The following is a 19184-nucleotide window of genomic DNA, read 5'->3' on the forward strand; positions in this document are numbered from 1 at the left end:
ACATCTCCTGATGTACTGGCCTGTCTCCTGGTAGCGCCTCCATGCTCTGGACACTACGCTGACAGACACAGCAAACCTTCTTGCCACAGCTCGCATTGATGTGCCATCCTGGATGAGCTGCACTACCTGAGCCACTTGTGTGGGTTGTAGACTCCGTCTCATGCTACCACTAGAGTGAAAGCACCACCAGCATTCAAAAGTGACCAAAACATCAGCCAGGAAGCATAGGAACTAAGAAGTGGTCTGTGGTCACCACCTGCGGAACCACTCCTTTATTGGTGGTGTCTTGCTAATTGCCTATATATTTCCACCTGTTGTCTATTCCATTTGCACAACAGCATGTGAAATTAATTGTCAATCAGTGTTGCTTCCTAAGTGGACAGTTTGATTTCACATAAGTGTGATTGACTTGGAGTTACATTGTGTTGTTTAAGTGGTCCCTTTATTTTTTTGAGCAGTATATATATATATATATATATATATACATACAGCGGGGCAAAAAAGTATTTAGTCAGCCACCAATTGTGCAAGTTCTCCCATTTAAAAAGATGAGGCCTGTAATGTTCATCATAGGTACACTTCAACTATGACAGACAAAATGAGGGAAAAAAAATCCAGAAAATCACATTGTATGATTTTTTATTTATTTATTTGCAAATTATGGTGGAAAATAAGTATTTGGTCAATAACAAAAGTTTCTCAATACTTTGTTTCTGTTTACTTTGTTTCTGTTCAGTTTTCTGTAAGTCTTCACAAGGTTTTCACACACTGTTGCTGGTATTTTGGCCCATTCCTCCATGCAGATCTCCTCTAGATCAGTGATGTTATATATATATACATACATACATACATACATACACACACATACACACCGGTACTATTTATACACCAGTACTATTTATACACCAGTACTATATATACCAGTACTGAGTAACTTGGCTATATACACTGGCAACCAGTACTATATATACCAGTACTATATATACCAGTACTGAGTCAATGGTAACTTGTCTATATACACTGGCAACCAGTACTATATATACCAGTACTATTTATACCAGTACTGAGTTAATGATAACTAGTCAATATACACTCTCTACCAGTACTGAGACCATGTTCAGGGGTACAAGGTAATATCAAATCAAATCAAATTTATTTATATAGCCCTTCGTACATCAGCTGATATCTCAAAGTGCTGTACAGAAACCCAGCCTAAAACCCCAAACAGCAAGCAATGCAGGTGTAGAAGCACGGTGGCTAGGAAAAACTCCCTAGAAAGGCCAAAACCTAGGAAGAAACCTAGAGAGGAACCAGGCTGTGTGGGGTGGCCAGTCCTCTTCTGGCTGTGCCGGGTGGAGATTATAACAGAACATGGCGAAGATGTTCAAATGTTCATAAATTACCAGCATGGTCAAATAATAATAGTCACAGGCAGAACAGTTGAAACTGGAGCAGCAGCACGGCCAGGTGGACTGGGGACAGCAAGGAGTCATCATGTCAGGTAGTCCTGAGGCATGGTCCTAGGGCTCAGGTCCTCTGAGAGAGAGAAACGTGTGTGGCACGTCCGGTGAACAGGTAAGGGTTCCATAGCCGCAGGCAGAACAGTTGAAACTGGAGCAGCAGCACGGCCAGGTGGACTGGGGACAGCAAGGAGTCATCATGTCAGGTAGTCCTGAGGCATGGTCTTAGGGCTCAGGTCAGTTGAAACTGGAGCAGCAGCACGGCCAGGTGGACTGGGGACAAAAGGTCTTTGATTCAGCTGACCATGAATTGTTGCTAGCTAGACTCAGAAACATTGGTCTCAGGGGTAGTAAATTGGTTAAGGAACTACATTAATGACAGAACACAATGTGTATATACTGACAATCGCAAGTCTGACTTGAGATTAATGGAGGTGTGCCCCAGGATGTACAGGTAGTTTGTTCTTACCTTGCCTCTCTGTCAGGATGACCAGGTAGTTTGTTCTATCCTCTCCTCTCTCTGTCAGGATGTACAGGTAGTTTGTTCTAACCTCTCTGTCAGGATGACCAGGTAGTTTGTTCTAACCTCTCTGTCAGGATGTTCAGGTAGTTTGTTCTAACCTCTCTGTCAGGATGTACAGGTAGTTTGTTCTAACCTCTCTGTCAGGATGACCAGGTAGTTTGTTCTAACCTCTCTGTCAGGATGTACAGGTAGTTTGTTCTAACCTCTCTGTCAGGATGACCAGGTAGTTTGTTCTATCCTCTCCTCTCTCTGTCAGGATGTTCAGGTAGTTTGTTCTAACCTCTCTGTCAGGATGTTCAGGCAGTTTGTTCTAACCTCTCTGTCAGGATGTTCAGGCAGTTTGTTCTAAACTCTCTGTCAGGATGTTCAGGCAGTTTGTTCTAACCTCTGTCAGGATGTACAGGTAGTTTGTTCTAACCTCTCCTCTCTCAGACAGGATGTACAGGTAGTTTGTTCTAACCTCTCCTCTCTGTCAGGATGTACAGGTAGTATGTTTTAACCTCTGCCAGGACGTACAGGTAGTTTGTTCTAACCTCTCCTCTCTCTGTCAGGATGTTCAGGTAGTTTGTTCTAACCTCTCTGTCAGGATGTACAGGTAGTTTGTTCTAACCTCTCTGTCAGGATGTACAGGTAGTTTGTTCTAACCTCTCTCTGTCAGGATGTACAGGTAGTTTGTTTTAACCTCTCCTCTCCTCTCTCTGTCAGGATGTTCAGGTAGTTTGTTCTAACCTCTCCTCTCCTCTCTCTGTCAGGATGTACAGACAGTTTGTTCTGTCAATCCTGCTTGCAGGCGTCCTGTGCCTGGTGGGCGGCGACACCCGCAAGACCCGCCTCCAAGGCTCCATCCCCAACCCTTTCAAAGGGAACGGCAACACCTCTGACAAACGCACCCGTAAACAGGAAATACTTGCCTCCAGCCAGGAAGCTCTGGTCGTCACAGAGAGGAAGTACCTGAAGAGTGACTGGTGCAAGACCCAGCCGCTGCGTCAGACGGTGAGCGAGGAGGGCTGTCTCAGTCGTACCGTCATCAACAGGTTCTGCTACGGACAGTGTAACTCCTTCTATATCCCACGACACGTTAAGACGGAGCAGGAGTCTTTCCGGTCCTGTGCTTTCTGCCGGCCGCAGCGTTTCACCACGCTGACCGTAGAGCTGGACTGTCCCGACCTCCAGCCGCCCTTCAGGCACCGCAAGATCCAGAGAGTCAAACAGTGTCGCTGTATATCGGTCTCCGTCGGTGACTCTGGGAAGCGGTGATACTCGTCTCTCTCTTTTTTTTATCATCTTGGACAATCCCTAGATACTGTCCAGATATTCTGCTCACCTCACAGGAGACAGTTTGTACAAGACTCGAGTACATGGAGGGTGAGGACATGCATTTTTACTGACGGCACATAGAATTAATACATAAAAGCTGAAGGGGCCCACTCTCTTTAGAAGTACTGAGCATGACGGACGTTTCTATGGAGCAGCTCTGTGTTGATCATACCAAGCACTCTATATGAGACAAACGGACATTTCTACAACCCAGACCGATTAAACCCATACACTCTGTAGTTCAAAGATGGTGGATAAATGAAGATGTCTTACTCAGGCGGGTTTACCGTTAAAAACAAAAAATGGTCACAATTCCAGACTGCTTAAGGAAGTGCCTTTCCAATAGACAATGCGATAGCAGCTGGGTCTGGTCTACTTAGTTCATTGACTGTATATGAACCCGGGGGAAAAAAGCAGAGTGAGACATCTCACTTCCTCTACGGTCTCTGCAGAAGCAGACTTACCTGGACCACAGGTCTCCTCAGCCTGTCGGAGAGGGGGGGGGGGGGGGTCGTATTGAAATGGAAGAAAACTGACTGAAACAAAAAGAGACTTGTCCAATACAAAATGCTAATTTTCAACTACAAAATGTGTTTCTAATGTGTGCCCTCCTAATGGATATGACCTTATTCCACAGAGGGACTCTGGTAGAGAGGTTGTTGGAGAGACTGACTGGGTTAGTAGAAGGTCCTACTGCAGCAACAGCTGACCTGGGGGTTTCACAGAGGGTAGGAGGGTGTTGAATAGAGACTGACTGGGTTAGTAGAAGGTCCTACTGCAGCAACAGCCGACTTGGGGTTTCAGAGGGTAGGAGGTTGTTGAATAGAGACTGACTGGGTTAGTAGAAGGTCCTACTGCAGCAACAGCCGACCTGGGGTTTCACAGGCAATATATCATTCTGTACAAATAAATATCACATTATTATTAGATTTAGAGAGATTATATCAATACAATGTTATATTACAATAGCATTTATATTTACATAAATGAATAAATGATATGCTAAATCTGTACCGAAGTTGAAAGTTTATCTTGGTGTGTTTTCATTGTGTTTTGTTTAAACTTTGCCGTCAGTATTGTAAAAAGTTCAGATGAAAGTTGCTGCAAACAACAACACTCAGTCTGAAGACTCATATTCTTAACCATCGTCTTTCAGGACACGTTTCTGATTAGAACGCCGGCCTTCAAAAGAGAATCAAAATCAACCAACCACAGAAAGGCTGTTCTCAACAAAAGAGAATCAAAATCAACCTGCACCAACCACAGAGAGGCTGAATTTATTCCTTTTTATTGTAGATAAATGACATTGCTGCTCCCAGAAACAAGCAGAGATCCAGTAACATACTAACAACATTTGACAATAATAAACCGTTATCCAACAACTCCAGGATGATGATTTAACATGCTGCGGGACAGAAAATAAAAATCTTTACAAAAATATGTTACACAAAGAATACAATACTACCTTACATTGATAAAAGCATTTTAAATATATTATTTTTAGTAATCAAGTCAATAATTTGAATGCACTTTTCAATGTAAAATGAACAATTCCTTTAGGACTGTTCACTAATCTTACATTAACAAAATGTTTGTCAAACCAACAGACTACATTTCCCATAAGCCTCTCTGTCCTCACATACATTAGAAATGTCTTCTTACCGAGTCACATGGACATCACTTCAGATAAATGAAACGGGACTAAGTTATACATTTGCAGTTTTACACAAAAATGGGCATATATTTTTCCTCGATAAGAGTAGAAATATGTCTTTGAAGTGATGTTTTTATTGTTAAGTGAGTAAAACATGCCAGAAGTCTATTCTACAGCTGGTCTTCTAGACTGAGTGAACAGTGATCAGATAACAGCTTCTGTGGGTAAACCTCTCTACTGGTCAGGAAGGATACAGAGAGCTCTTCTCTGTCGGACACAATCTAGTTGAGCTCAACGTTGGACATCATGGCTGTATGCCAAATGGATCCCTATATAGACCAATACTATGGGCCCTAATCCAAAGTAAGGTACTAAATAGGGAATAGGGAGCAGTTTGGGACACAGACCATTATTCAAAGTTATTATGTTGCTGTAAGAACACCCAGCTAAGCTGATCCATTATTGACTTGGACTAAAGAACATGGGTAACACTCATTCGGTTTTTTACCCCCCCCCCCCCCCCCCCCAATACCACGTTTAATTTCAAATGCATGTTGAGAACACAAACTGCTTTTTGGGATTAAGAAGGGTGAATTACTCTTGATTAGATCAACGGCCTAAAACCAACAACACCGAACATCAACATGTTGACGGTGACCTGTCAGAGTCTGCATCCCAAATGGAACACTAGATAGTGCATAGGTCCTGGTCAACAGTAGTGTACTATATAGGGAATAGGGTGCATGGGCCCTGGTAAAAAGTAGTGTACTATATAGGGAATAGGGTGCATGGGCCCTGTTCAACAGTAGTGCACTATATAGGGAATAGGGTGCATGGGCCCTGGTCAACAGTAGTGTACTATATAGGGAATAGGGTGCCATTTGGGATGCATCCTGGACAACGGCTGTGTTCGTTTTCCTTCTTCACGTTCTGCTGTGTTTCTCTTCACACGTCTCCTCTCTCACGTCCAATGAGGTTGTTTTTTAATATGTACACAATCACTGTTTCAGTGAGCCAAATACACATTTATATTGCTTTGGAAAATACATCTCGTCATGGTATACAGTAAGCTTGAATAGTTAACATGTTTGGCATTTCAGATCAGTACTGTAGGGGGTATGACTGGAGAAGATGGCTCCAGGTATCTCAACAGTAGGGGGTAGGACTGTGGAGAAGATGGCTCCAGGTACCTCAACAGTAGGGGGTGGGACTGTGGAGAAGATGGCTCCAGGTACCTCAACAGTAGGGGGTGGGACTGTGGAGAAGATTGCTCCAGGTACCTCAACAGTAGGGGGTGGGACTGTGGAGAAGATTGCTCCAGGTACCTCAACAGTAGGGGGTGGGACTGTGGAGAAGATTGCTCCAGGTACCTCAACAGTAGGGGGTGGGACTGTGGAGAAGATTGCTCCAGGTATCTCAACAGTAGGGGGTAGGACTGTGGAGAAGATGGCTCCAGGTACCTCAACAGTAGGGGGTGGGACTGTGGAGAAGATTGCTCCAGGTATTTCAACAGTAGGGGGTAGGACTGTGGAGAAGATGGCTCCAGGTATCTCTACAGTAGGACTGTGGAGAAGATGTCTCCAAGTACCTCTACAGTAGGTATGCTTTACTATGTCCCTGTGGAAGTCATCCTATAAATATAGTTCTGGTATAATGACATCCTCTGACCTCTGATCCCATGGTGCTTCCCTCTTCCTTCTGATTGGATGTTGATGTTTGTGTGTCTGATGAGCTAATAACAGAAGCCTGCATAGTCGGTCCCATAGAGCAGGCAGGAGGACCGGGAGACGGACAGACTGACAGCTGCTTGGAGTCAAAAAATAAAAAGTAGTATGTCCCAAACGGCGCCCTATTCCCTATGTAGTGCACTACTTTAGACTAGAGCCCTATGGGACCCAGGTCTAAAGTAGTGCCCTACATGGGGAATAGGGTGTCATTTTGGTTCTTGTTCTAAAGCCTAAGTGATTCATCTGTAGTAGTACATGCAGTCCAATGTGGTTGTTCCTCGTCTCTCTCTCCAGTAAACGTAGACGTCCACCGGTCTTAAATCTTCATGCCCAGCTTGGCTTTCTGTGGAAAAACAATATGTTAAATGTTCAGATGTGCTTTCTTCAGGTTTTAACAGTGAGTAAGACTCAATCAAGTAAAAGTCCATGTGTATATAGTGGCCAATTATATTGTGAGGTTGATCACTTACAATTCCCGAAGCATGCTTGGGTTTGACACTGTAGGTAGCCTTCTCCTTGGCTTGTCTGAAGCACTCCTCTGCCTTCTTCAGTCTGTATCGCAGAAACACAACATCACACAGCATGACACACTGCAGTCAGCTACCATATACATCTGGGTCATAGTGAAAACCCACAATGCTGTCCTGATACCAGCCCCATCATCTAGCCAACCTTCCACCACCTTCATACAACGTTTGGGGCACCATAGACAGAACATCCAAATAAACAGTATAATCCCACTTAAAAAGATCCTGCAGGCCTTCAGCCATGGCGGGCCGACACACGGGCCCTCTACACAGGCCTTTCAGCCATGGTGGGCCGACACACTGATCCTTCTACACATGTATACAAGGTCATGAGCCGCGGGCCCTGTGTGCTCCTGGATGCTGATTGGTTGTAAAGGGATCAGGAAATGAACTCCATTCCCATCAGGGACAGGGGCTCCCCATTATGGAGGTGGAGCGGTCGGGACAAACTGTTCCCATCAGGAACAGGGGCTCTCCATTACGGAGGTGGAGCGGTCGGGAAAAACTGTTCCCATCAGGAACAGGGGCTCTCCATTACGGAGGTGGAGCGGTCGGGACAAACCATTCCCATCAGGAACAGGGGCTCTCCATTATGGAGGTGGAGCGGTCGGGACAAACCATTCCCATCAGGAACAGGGGCTCCCCATTACAGAGCGGGACAAAGGCAGACAGGGACGATGACAGGAGTTCTATTAACCAGCCCTGTGATGTCAAAACCCTGGTGAAATAAATAGCACATAGAATTAAAAAAAAAAGGTTTTTACCAGATATTGTTCATCCTGATCAGACAGATTACAATTACTTCAAACAATTGAATATTATGAAAAAACAAAGATTATCAATCTGATTAAGTATGAATAGAATGTATATTTAAATGCCTGGATGACTTTAATTTTGGTGAATCTCTTATACAGGAGAGAGGGGCGAGGGTATTGAGCTTTTAAGATGAGTAAAACAAGGCTGTCTTGTCTCCATATTTATTTATTATGACCATTGAAATACTAGCTATTAAAATTAGATCCAACAAGAACATCAAGGGGTTGGAAATCCAGGGTTAAGAAACAACTTAAGGCAGGAATCTGGATGCCTGCACAGTCTCATTGAACATCTTGGTCACTTTTCTAGCCTCTCTGTACTAAAACCTAATTATAACAAGTGCATTACGTATTGGATCGTAAAAAAAAGAAGATTGTGTTTACACTAACTTGCAGTTTACCAATCAAATGGGCAGATGGTGAAGCAGACATACTTGGTATTCACATCTCAAAAAATATAAATTAACTACCACAATCAATTTCAATAGAAAGTGACCAATTTAAAAATATATATTTTTAAATGTTCTGCAACCATGGAGAGGTAAGTACTTGTCTATTTATGGAAAAATCACATTGATTAACTCTTTGGTCCCATCACAGTTAATGGCACTGGCTCGTTTTTTTAAATCATGAGTAAAAATGTTTTTCATTTTAATTGGAATGCTAAGCCAGACAAAATTAAACATCCATATTAATATAATGAATAAGAGTTTGGCTAAATGTATTAAATATTAAAAGCTTTAAACCGCTCACTAAAAGCTTCACTAAATTAAACTGACCTTTTTGCCTTCATACAGATTATAACTTCTCATTTCTGACTAATTGAAAATTAAGAAATGTACTTTCTTAAACAAGCTGGTTACAATTTCAGTTTAATTCTCCAGAAAAGTTAGAACAAATATTAATGATATAATAAAACATTTTTAAAAAAATACTGATTAATCAAAAAACTCTTTATGGAAAAAAAACAATTGTATTATATTTGTTAATTATATTATGAATAGAAATTGAGGTGTTATGTCACATTGGAAAATATATGGGAATAGCTGCTCAATACAAATTCACAACCAACTGATTGCAGCACTACCACAAAAATGGAGGCAGCAGATGGAAAAGGTAGGGAACTTGTTTGCCTGCCATATATTAAAGATACAAATCTACAGAACTGAGATTGTTGTATGCTATATATATATATATATATATATATATATATAGCATACAACAATCTCAGTTCTGTAGATTTTGCTGGGAAAGAGACGGATCAATTGATCATTTATTCTGGTATTGCCTCTATGTAGCTTGTTTCTGGTCACAGGTTCAGGAATGGTAAAAATAAATTAATCACAACATGCACTTAAAATTAACCTCACAAACAGCAGTGTTGGGAGATCTGGAAAACCCCACTCAGTCAATAACTAATAAAATACTTGTAGGAAAGGTTATCATCTTTAGCTCACAATCTGTGGATAATACACGATTAGAAAGATTAAAAACGTATGTAAAACATCACAATTGAAAAAAATATGGAACATGGAAACCAAATGATGGTGGTCTATGGTGATAGGTGGGATGGGCTGAGAGAGGCTGAGGGGTGGGATTAAAGAGCTGAGGTCTATGGTGATAGGTGGGATGGGCTGAGAGAGGCTGAGGGGTGGGATTAAAGAGCTGAGGTCTATGGTGATAGGTGGGATGGGCTGAGAGAAACTGAGGTCTATGGTGATAGATGGGATGGGCTGAGAGAGAATGAGGGGTGGGATTAAAGAGCTGAGGTCTATGGTGATAGGTGGGATGGGCTGAGAGAAGCTGAGGTCTATGGTGATAGGTGGGATGGGCTGAGAGAGGCTGAGGGGTGGGATTAAAGAGCTGAGGTCTATGGTGATAGGTGGGATGGGCTGAGAGAGGCTGAGGGGTGGGATTAAAGAGCTGAGGTCTATGGTGATAGGTGGGATGGGCTGAGAGAGGCTGAGGGGGTGGGATTAAAGAGCTGAGGTCTGTGGTGATAGGTGGGATGGGCTGAGAGAAGCTGAGGTCTATGGTGATAGGTGGGATGGGCTGAGAGAGGCTGAGGGGTGGGATTAAAGAGCTGAGGTCTATGGTGATAGGTGGGATGGGCTGAGAGAGGCTGAGGGGGTGGGATTAAAGAGCTGAGGTCTGTGGTGATAGGTGGGATGGGCTGAGAGAGGCTGAGGGGGTGGGATTAAAGAGCTGAGGTCTATGGTGATAGGTGGGATGGGCTGAGAGGCTGAGGGGTGGGATTAAAGAGCTGAGGTCTATGGTGATAGGTGGGATGGGCTGAGAGAAGCTGAGGTCTATGGTGATAGATGGGATGGGCTGAGAGAGGCTGAGGGGTGGGATTAAAGAGCTGAGTTCTATGGTGATAGGTGGGATGGGCTGAGAGAAGCTGAGGTCTATGGTGATAGGTGGGATGGGCTGAGAGAGGCTGAGGGGTGGGATTAAAGAGCTGAGGTCTATGGTGATAGGTGGGATGGGCTGAGAGAGGCTGAGGGGGTGGGATTAAAGAGCTGAGGTCTATGGTGATAGGTGGGATGGGCTGAGAGAGGCTGAGGGGGTGGGATTAAAGAGCTGAGGTCTATGGTGATAGGTGGGATGGGCTGAGAGAAGCTGAGGTCTATGGTGATGATAGGTGGGATGGGCTGAGAGAAGCTGAGGTCTATGGTGATAGGTGGGATGGGCTGAGCGAGGCTGAGGGGTGGGATTAAAGAGCTGAGGTCTATGGTGATAGGTGGGATGGGCTGAGAGAAGCTGAGGTCTATGGTGATGATAGGTGGGATGGGCTGAGAGAAGCTGAGGTCTATGGTGATAGGTGGGATGGGCTGAGAGAGGCTGAGGGGTGGGATTAAAGAGCTGAGGTCTATGGTGATAGGTGGGATGGGCTGAGAGAGGCTGAGGGGTGGGATTAAAGAGCTGAGGTCTATGGTGATAGGTGGGATGGGCTGAGAGGCTGAGGGGTGGGATTAAAGAGCTGAGGTCTATGGTGATAGGTGGGATGGGCTGAGAGAAGCTGAGGGGGTGGGATTAAAGAGCTGAGGTCTATGGTGATAGGTGGGATGGGCTGAGAGAGGCTGAGGGGTGGGACTAAAGAGCTGAGGTCTATGGTGATAGGTGGGATGGGCTGAGAGAGGCTGGAGGCGTTGGGATTAAAGAGCTGAGGTCTATGGTGATAGGTGGGATGGGCTGAGAGAGACTGAGGGGTGGGATTAAAGAGCTGAGGTCTATGGTTATAGGTGGTATGGGCTGAGAGAGGCTGAGGGGTGGGATTAAAGAGCTGAGGTCTATATTTGATAGGTGGGATGGGCTGAGAGGTGGGATTAAAGAGCGGAGTTCTATGGTGATAGGTTGGATGGGCTGAGAGAGGCTGAGGGGTGGGATTAAAGAGCTGAGGTCTATGGTGATAGGTGGGATGGGCTGAGAGGCTGAGGGGTGGGATTAAAGAGCTGAGGTCTATGGTGATAGGTGGGATGGGCTGAGAGAGGCTGAGGGGGTGGGATTAAAGAGCTGAGGTCTGTGGTGATAGGTGGGATGGGCTGAGAGAAGCTGAGGTCTATGGTGATAGGTGGGATGGGCTGAGAGAGGCTGCGGGGTGGGATTAAAGAGCTGAGGTCTATGGTGATAGGTGGGATGGGCTGAGAGAGGCTGAGGGGGTGGGATTAAAGAGCTGAGGTCTGTGGTGATAGGTGGGATGGGCTGAGAGAGGCTGAGGGGGTGGGATTAAAGAGCTGAGGTCTATGGTGATAGGTGGGATGGGCTGAGAGGCTGAGGGGTGGGATTAAAGAGCTGAGGTCTATGGTGATAGGTGGGATGGGCTGAGAGAAGCTGAGGTCTATGGTGATAGATGGGATGGGCTGAGAGAGGCTGAGGGGTGGGATTAAAGAGCTGAGTTCTATGGTGATAGGTGGGATGGGCTGAGAGAAGCTGAGGTCTATGGTGATAGGTGGGATGGGCTGAGAGAGGCTGAGGGGTGGGATTAAAGAGCTGAGGTCTATGGTGATAGGTGGGATGGGCTGAGAGAGGCTGAGGGGGTGGGATTAAAGAGCTGAGGTCTATGGTGATAGGTGGGATGGGCTGAGAGAGGCTGAGGGGGTGGGATTAAAGAGCTGAGGTCTATGGTGATAGGTGGGATGGGCTGAGAGAAGCTGAGGTCTATGGTGATGATAGGTGGGATGGGCTGAGAGAAGCTGAGGTCTATGGTGATAGGTGGGATGGGCTGAGAGAGGCTGAGGGGTGGGATTAAAGAGCTGAGGTCTATGGTGATAGGTGGGATGGGCTGAGAGAGGCTGAGGGGTGGGATTAAAGAGCTGAGGTCTATGGTGATAGGTGGGATGGGCTGAGAGGCTGAGGGGTGGGATTAAAGAGCTGAGGTCTATGGTGATAGGTGGGATGGGCTGAGAGAAGCTGAGGGGGTGGGATTAAAGAGCTGAGGTCTATGGTGATAGGTGGGATGGGCTGAGAGAGGCTGAGGGGTGGGACTAAAGAGCTGAGGTCTATGGTGATAGGTGGGATGGGCTGAGAGAGGCTGGAGGCGTTGGGATTAAAGAGCTGAGGTCTATGGTGATAGGTGGGATGGGCTGAGAGAGACTGAGGGGTGGGATTAAAGAGCTGAGGTCTATGGTTATAGGTGGTATGGGCTGAGAGAGGCTGAGGGGTGGGATTAAAGAGCTGAGGTCTATATTTGATAGGTGGGATGGGCTGAGAGGTGGGATTAAAGAGCGGAGTTCTATGGTGATAGGTTGGATGGGCTGAGAGAGGCTGAGGGGTGGGATTAAAGAGCTGAGGTCTATGGTGATAGGTGGGATGGGCTGAGAGAGGCTGAGGGGGTGGGATTAAAGAGCTGAGGTCTATGGTGATAGGTGGGATGGGCTGAGAGAAGCTGAGGTCTATGGTGATAGGTGGGATGGTTTGAGAGAGGCTGAGGGGGTGGGATTAAAGAGCTGAGGTCTATGGTGATAGGTGGGATGGGCTGAGAGAAGCTGAGGTCTATGGTGATGATAGGTGGAAATGGGCTGAGAGAGGCTGAGGAGGTGGGATTAAAGAGCTGAGGTCTATGGTGATAGGTGGGATGGGCTGAGAGAGGCTGAGGTCTATGGTGATAGGTGGGATGGGCTGAGAGAGGCTGAGGGGTGGGATTAAAGAGCTGAGGTCTATGGTGATAGGTGGGATGGGCTGAGAGAGGCTGAGGTCTATGGTGATAGGTGGGATGGGCTGAGAGCGGCTGAGGTCTATGGTGATAGGTGGGATGGGCTGAGAGAGGTTGAGGGGTGGGATTAAAGAGCTGAGGTCTATGGTGATAGGTGGGATGGGCTGAGGGGTGGGATTAAAGAGCTGAGGTCTATGGTGATAGGTGGGATGGGCTGAGAGAGGCTGAGGGGTGGGATTAAAGAGCTGAGGTCTATGGTGATAGGTGGGATGGGCTGAGAGAGGCTGAGGGGTGGGATTAAAGAGCTGAGGTCTATGGTGATAGGTGGGATGGGCTGAGAGAGGCTGAGGGGTGGGATTAAAGAGCTGATGTTTGGTAATGTACTATTTTTGTGAGTGCTTTATATAAAAGTACCATGTATGTAAAATGTATAAGTAGCAGAAAAGCTGTAATGAAAAGCGATTTGTCCTCCAGAGAGAGAGGGGGTGGAAGGGTTGGTAATGGAAAACAGATTTGTCCTCCAGAGAGAGAGGGGGTGGAAGGGTTGGTAATGGAAAACAGATTTGTCCTCCAGAGAGAGAGGGGGTGGAAGGGTTGGTAATGGAAAACAGATTTGTCCTCCAGAGAGAGAGGGGGTGGAAGGGTTGGTAATGGAAAACAGATTTGTCCTCCAGAGAGAGAGGGGGTGGAAGGGTTAGTAATGGAAAACAGATTTGTCCTCCAGAGAGAGAGGGGGTGGAAGGGTTGGTAATGGAAAACAGATTTGTCCTCCAGAGAGAGAGGGGGTGGAAGGGTTGGTAATGGAAAACAGATTTGTCCTCCAGAGAGAGAGGGGGTGGAAGGGTTGGTAATGGAAAACAGATTTGTCCTCCAGAGAGAGAGGGGGTGGAAGGGTTGGTAATGGAAAACAGATTTGTCCTCCAGAGAGAGAGGGGGTGGAAGGGTTGGTAATGGAAAACAGATTTGTCCTCCAGAGAGAGAGGGGGTGGAAGGGTTGGTAATGGAAAACAGATTTGTCCTCCAGAGAGAGAGGGGGTGGAAGGGTTGGTAATGGAAAACAGATTTGTCCTCCAGAGAGAGAGGGGGTGGAAGGGTTAGTAATGGAAAACAGATTTGTCCTCCAGAGAGAGAGGGGGTGGAAGGGTTGGTAATGGAAAACAGATTTGTCCTCCAGAGAGAGAGGGGGTGGAAGGGTTGGTAATGGAAAACAGATTTGTCCTCCAGAGAGAGAGGGGGTGGAAGGGTTGGTAATGGAAAACAGATTTGTCCTCCAGAGAGAGAGGGGGTGGAAGGGTTGGTAATGGAAAACAGATTTGTCCTCCAGAGAGAGAGGGGGTGGAAGGGTTGGTAATGGAAAACAGATTTGTCCTCCAGAGAGAGGGGGTGGAAGGGTTGGTAATGGAAAACAGATTTGTCCTCCAGAGAGAGAGGGGGTGGAAGGGTTGGTAATGGAAAACAGATTTGTCCTCCAGAGAGAGAGGGGGTGGAAGGGTTGGTAATGGAAAACAGATTTGTCCTCCAGAGAGAGAGGGGGTGGAAGGGTTGGTAATGGAAAACAGATTTGTCCTCCAGAGAGAGAGGGGGTGGAAGGGTTGGTAATGGAAAACAGATTTGTTCTCCAGAGAGAGGGGGTGGAAGGGTTGGTAATGGAAAACAGATTTGTTCTCCAGAGAGAGGGGGTGGAAGGGTTGGTAATGGAAAACAGATTTGTCCTCCAGAGAGAGAGGGGGTGGAAGGGTTGGTAATGGAAAACAGATTTGTCCTCCAGAGAGAGAGGGGGTGGAAGGGTTGGTAATGGAAAACAGATTTGTCCTCCAGAGAGAGAGGGGGTGGAAGGGTTGGTAATGGAAAACAGATTTGTCCTCCAGAGAGAGAGGGGGTGGAAGGGTTGGTAATGGAAAACAGATTTGTCCTCCAGAGAGAGGGGGTGGAAGGGTTGGTAATGGAAAACAGATTTGTCCTCCAGAGAGAGAGGGGGTGGAAGGGTTGGTAATGGAAAACAGATTTGTCCTCCAGAGAGAGAGGGGGTGGAAGGGTTGGTAATGGAAAACAGATTTGTCCTCCAGAGAGAGAGGGGGTGGAAGGGTTGGTAATGGAAAACAGATTTGTCCTCCAGAGAGAGAGGGGGTGGAAGGGTTGGTAATGGAAAACAGATTTGTCCTCCAGAGAGAGAGGGGGTGGAAGGGTTGGTAATGGAAAACAGATTTGTCCTCCAGAGAGAGAGGGGGTGGAAGGGTTGGTAATGGAAAACAGATTTGTCCTCCAGAGAGAGAGGGGGTGGAAGGGTTGGTAATGGAAAACAGATTTGTCCTCCAGAGAGAGAGGGGGTGGAAGGGTTGGTAATGGAAAACAGATTTGTCCTCCAGAGAGAGAGGGGGTGGAAGGGTTGGTAATGGAAAACAGATTTGTCCTCCAGAGAGAGAGGGGGTGGAAGGGTTGGTAATGGAAAACAGATTTGTCCTCCAGAGAGAGAGGGGGTGGAAGGGTTGGTAATGGAAAACAGATTTGTCCTCCAGAGAGAGAGGGGGTGGAAGGGTTGGTAATGGAAAACAGATTTGTCCTCCAGAGAGAGAGGGGGTGGAAGGGTTGGTAATGGAAAACAGATTTGTCCTCCAGAGAGAGAGGGGGTGGAAGGGTTAGTAATGGAAAACAGATTTGTCCTCCAGAGAGAGAGGGGGTGGAAGGGTTGGTAATGGAAAACAGATTTGTCCTCCAGAGAGAGAGGGGGTGGAAGGGTTGGTAATGGAAAACAGATTTGTCCTCCAGAGAGAGAGGGGGTGGAAGGGTTGGTAATGGAAAACAGATTTGTCCTCCAGAGAGAGAGGGGGTGGAAGGGTTGGTAATGGAAAACAGATTTGTCCTCCAGAGAGAGAGGGGGTGGAAGGGTTGGTAATGGAAAACAGATTTGTCCTCCAGAGAGAGGGGGTGGAAGGGTTGGTAATGGAAAACAGATTTGTCCTCCAGAGAGAGAGGGGGTGGAAGGGTTGGTAATGGAAAACAGATTTGTCCTCCAGAGAGAGAGGGGGTGGAAGGGTTGGTAATGGAAAACAGATTTGTCCTCCAGAGAGAGAGGGGGTGGAAGGGTTGGTAATGGAAAACAGATTTGTCCTCCAGAGAGAGAGGGGGTGGAAGGGTTGGTAATGGAAAACAGATTTGTCCTCCAGAGAGAGAGGGGGTGGAAGGGTTGGTAATGGAAAACAGATTTGTTCTCCAGAGAGAGAGGGGGTGGAAGGGTTGGTAATGGAAAACAGATTTGTGCTCCAGAGAGAGAGGGGGTGGAAGGGTTGGTAATGGAAAACAGATTTGTCCTCCAGAGAGAGAGGGGGTGGAAGGGTTGGTAATGGAAAACAGATTTGTCCTCCAGAGAGAGAGGGGGTGGAAGGGTTGGTAATGGAAAACAGATTTGTCCTCCAGAGAGAGAGGGGGTGGAAGGGTTGGTAATGGAAAACAGATTTGTCCTCCAGAGAGAGAGGGGGTGGAAGGGTTGGTAATGGAAAACAGATTTGTCCTCCAGAGAGAGAGGGGGTGGAAGGGTTGGTAATGGAAAACAGATTTGTCCTCCAGAGAGAGAGGGGGTGGAAGGGTTGGTAATGGAAAACAGATTTGTCCTCCAGAGAGAGAGGGGGTGGAAGGGTTGGTAATGGAAAACAGATTTGTCCTCCAGAGAGAGAGGGGGTGGAAGGGTTGGTAATGGAAAACAGATTTGTCCTCCAGAGAGAGAGGGGGTGGAAGGGTTGGTAATGGAAAACAGATTTGTCCTCCAGAGAGAGAGGGGGTGGAAGGGTTAGTAATGGAAAACAGATTTGTCCTCCAGAGAGAGAGGGGGTGGAAGGGTTGGTAATGGAAAACAGATTTGTCCTCCAGAGAGAGAGGGGGTGGAAGGGTTGGTAATGGAAAACAGATTTGTTCTCCAGAGAGAGGGGGTGGAAGGGTTGGTAATGGAAAACAGATTTGTCCTCCAGAGAGAGAGGGGGTGGAAGGGTTGGTAATGGAAAACAGATTTGTCCTCCAGAGAGAGAGGGGGTGGAAGGGTTGGTAATGGAAAACAGATTTGTCCTCCAGAGAGAGAGGGGGTGGAAGGGTTGGTAATGGAAAACAGATTTGTCCTCCAGAGAGAGAGGGGGTGGAAGGGTTGGTAATGGAAAACAGATTTGTCCTCCAGAGAGAGAGGGGGTGGAAGGGTTGGTAATGGAAAACAGATTTGTCCTCCAGAGAGAGAGGGGGTGGAAGGGTTGGTAATGGAAAACAAGCCCTGGCAGGGCTGCAGGGTTCCACTGTGGAGAGCTGACGGAGTCGACCCGGCGGAGTCAACCCGGCGGAGTCAACCCGGCGGAGTCAACCCGGCGGAGTCATATTCTCACATTCTTCAGTCAAACTGACACAACAGGAAACTGAACTACTCTTCCAGTGTGCAAGTGAGACAGAGACAGAGAAAGAGAGAGAGGCAGTAAGAGAGAAAGAAAGAGAGGGAGTAAGAGAGAAAGAAAGAGAGGGGCAGTAAGAGCAGAGAGAGGAGAGAGCGCGAGCAGCAGCAGCGGTAAGGAGAGAGTGAGAGAAAGAGTATCCTCTTCATGACAGATTTTAATTGTAGCCAGATGTTAAATCTCTGTGGTCGGAAGTTCTTAACTGACAGCCTGACACCCTCTCTACCCAGCACCTGTCCACAAGCCCCACGCTTCCCTTCGTTAAGTACTGGAGGAGGATCACTATCCTGCCACCAAAACAGAGGAGAGGAAGGGGAGAGGAGGGGATGAGGAGGGAAGGAGAGAGGGGAAGGAGAGAAGAGGGGAAGGGGAGAGGAGGAAGGGAAGGAGAGAAGAGGGGAAGGGGAAGGAGAGAGGGAGAGAGGAGGGGAGGGAGAGAGGAGGGGAGGGAGAGAGGAGGGGAAGGAGAGAGGAGGGGAAGGAGAGAGGAGGGGAAGGAGAGAGGAGGGGAAGGAGAGAGGAGGGGAAGGAGAGAGGAGGGGAAGGAGAGAGGAGGGGAGGGGAAGGAGAGAGGAGGGGAGGGGAAGGAGAGAGGAGGGGAGGGGAAGGAGAGAGGAGGGGAGGGCAAGGAGAGAGGAGGGGAGGGCAAGGAGAGAGGAGGGGAGGGCAAGGAGAGAGGAGGGGAGGGCAAGGAGAGAGGAGGGGAGGGCAAGGAGAGAGGAGGGGTAGGAGAAGGAGAGAGGAGGGGTAGGGGAAGGAGAGAGGAGGGGTAGGGGAAGGAGAGAGGAGGGGTAGGGGAAGGAGAGAGGAGGGGTAGGGGAAGGAGAGGAGGGGTAGGGGAAGGAGAGGAGGGGTAGGGGAAGGAGAGGAGGGGTAGGGGAAGGAGAGGAGGGGTAGGGGAAGGAGAGAGGAGGGGTAGGGGAGAGGTAGAGGAGAGAGGAAGGGGAGACGAAAGGAAGAGGAAGGGGAGACGAAAGGGGAGAGGAAAGAATGCAGTGCATTTCATGTCTAATTTCCTTGACCTCCAAACCATCAACAGAACCAGTGACTGTCTCCAGGACCATAAATGGGAATGTGTTGTTGTAATGAGACTCTTCTTGACACACTGTCTGCTTTATGAGAGCTGGCTGCCACACCAGAGGACAGTAGTGATCAGGGATGCGTGTGTGTGTTGGTGTTTATGTATTCAGGGTGATAAATGATAACTGATCTGATATATCCAGAATATATGCCAAGAGGCTGAACAAATATTAATATAAACCCTGAAATAGAGTGTGGAACAGGGCGAATATTCATATACCGAGACATGTCATTCTGTCCCTTGGGAGAAACCTTCCTAACCTAGACATGTCATTCTGTCCCCTGGGAGAAACCTTCCTAACCCAGACATGTCAATCTGTCCCCTGGGAGAAACTTTCCTAACCTAGACATGGCAATCTGTCCCCTGGGAGAAACCTTCCTAACCTAGACATGTCAATCAGTCCCCGAAGGGGAGAAACCTTCCTAACCTAGACATGTCATTCTGTCCCCTGGGAGAAACCTTCCTAACCTAGACATGTCATTCTGTCCCCTGGGAGAAACC

General features: G+C 47.3%; 2 protein-coding genes across 2 annotated transcripts in view; one reads left to right on the plus strand and one right to left on the minus strand.

Moving 5' to 3' along the window:
• The first annotated feature begins 2736 nt into the window (after window positions 1-2736).
• On the plus strand, window positions 2737-3756 carry LOC139401812 (gremlin-2-like). The gene has a single exon (XM_071145784.1). It carries the CDS (start codon window positions 2737-2739, stop codon window positions 3238-3240), a length of 504 nt encoding a protein of 167 aa, XP_071001885.1. The 3' UTR covers window positions 3241-3756.
• A 3151-nt stretch (window positions 3757-6907) lies between these two features.
• The window catches only part of LOC139401811 (formin-2-like), a 129728-nt gene continuing 117451 nt past the window's right edge, over window positions 6908-19184 (minus strand). Inside the window, exons 19-20 of the mRNA XM_071145782.1 lie at window positions 7152-7233; window positions 6908-7024 (exon numbers count right to left, since the gene is read on the minus strand). Of these exons, the coding sequence (XP_071001883.1) occupies window positions 6998-7024; window positions 7152-7233 (109 nt within the window). The 3' untranslated portion in view covers window positions 6908-6997. The remainder of the gene's footprint in view (window positions 7025-7151; window positions 7234-19184) is intronic.

This window comes from Oncorhynchus clarkii, unplaced genomic scaffold (assembly GCF_045791955.1).
Source record: "Oncorhynchus clarkii lewisi isolate Uvic-CL-2024 unplaced genomic scaffold, UVic_Ocla_1.0 unplaced_contig_200_pilon_pilon, whole genome shotgun sequence".
NCBI lineage: Eukaryota > Metazoa > Chordata > Actinopteri > Salmoniformes > Salmonidae > Oncorhynchus > Oncorhynchus clarkii.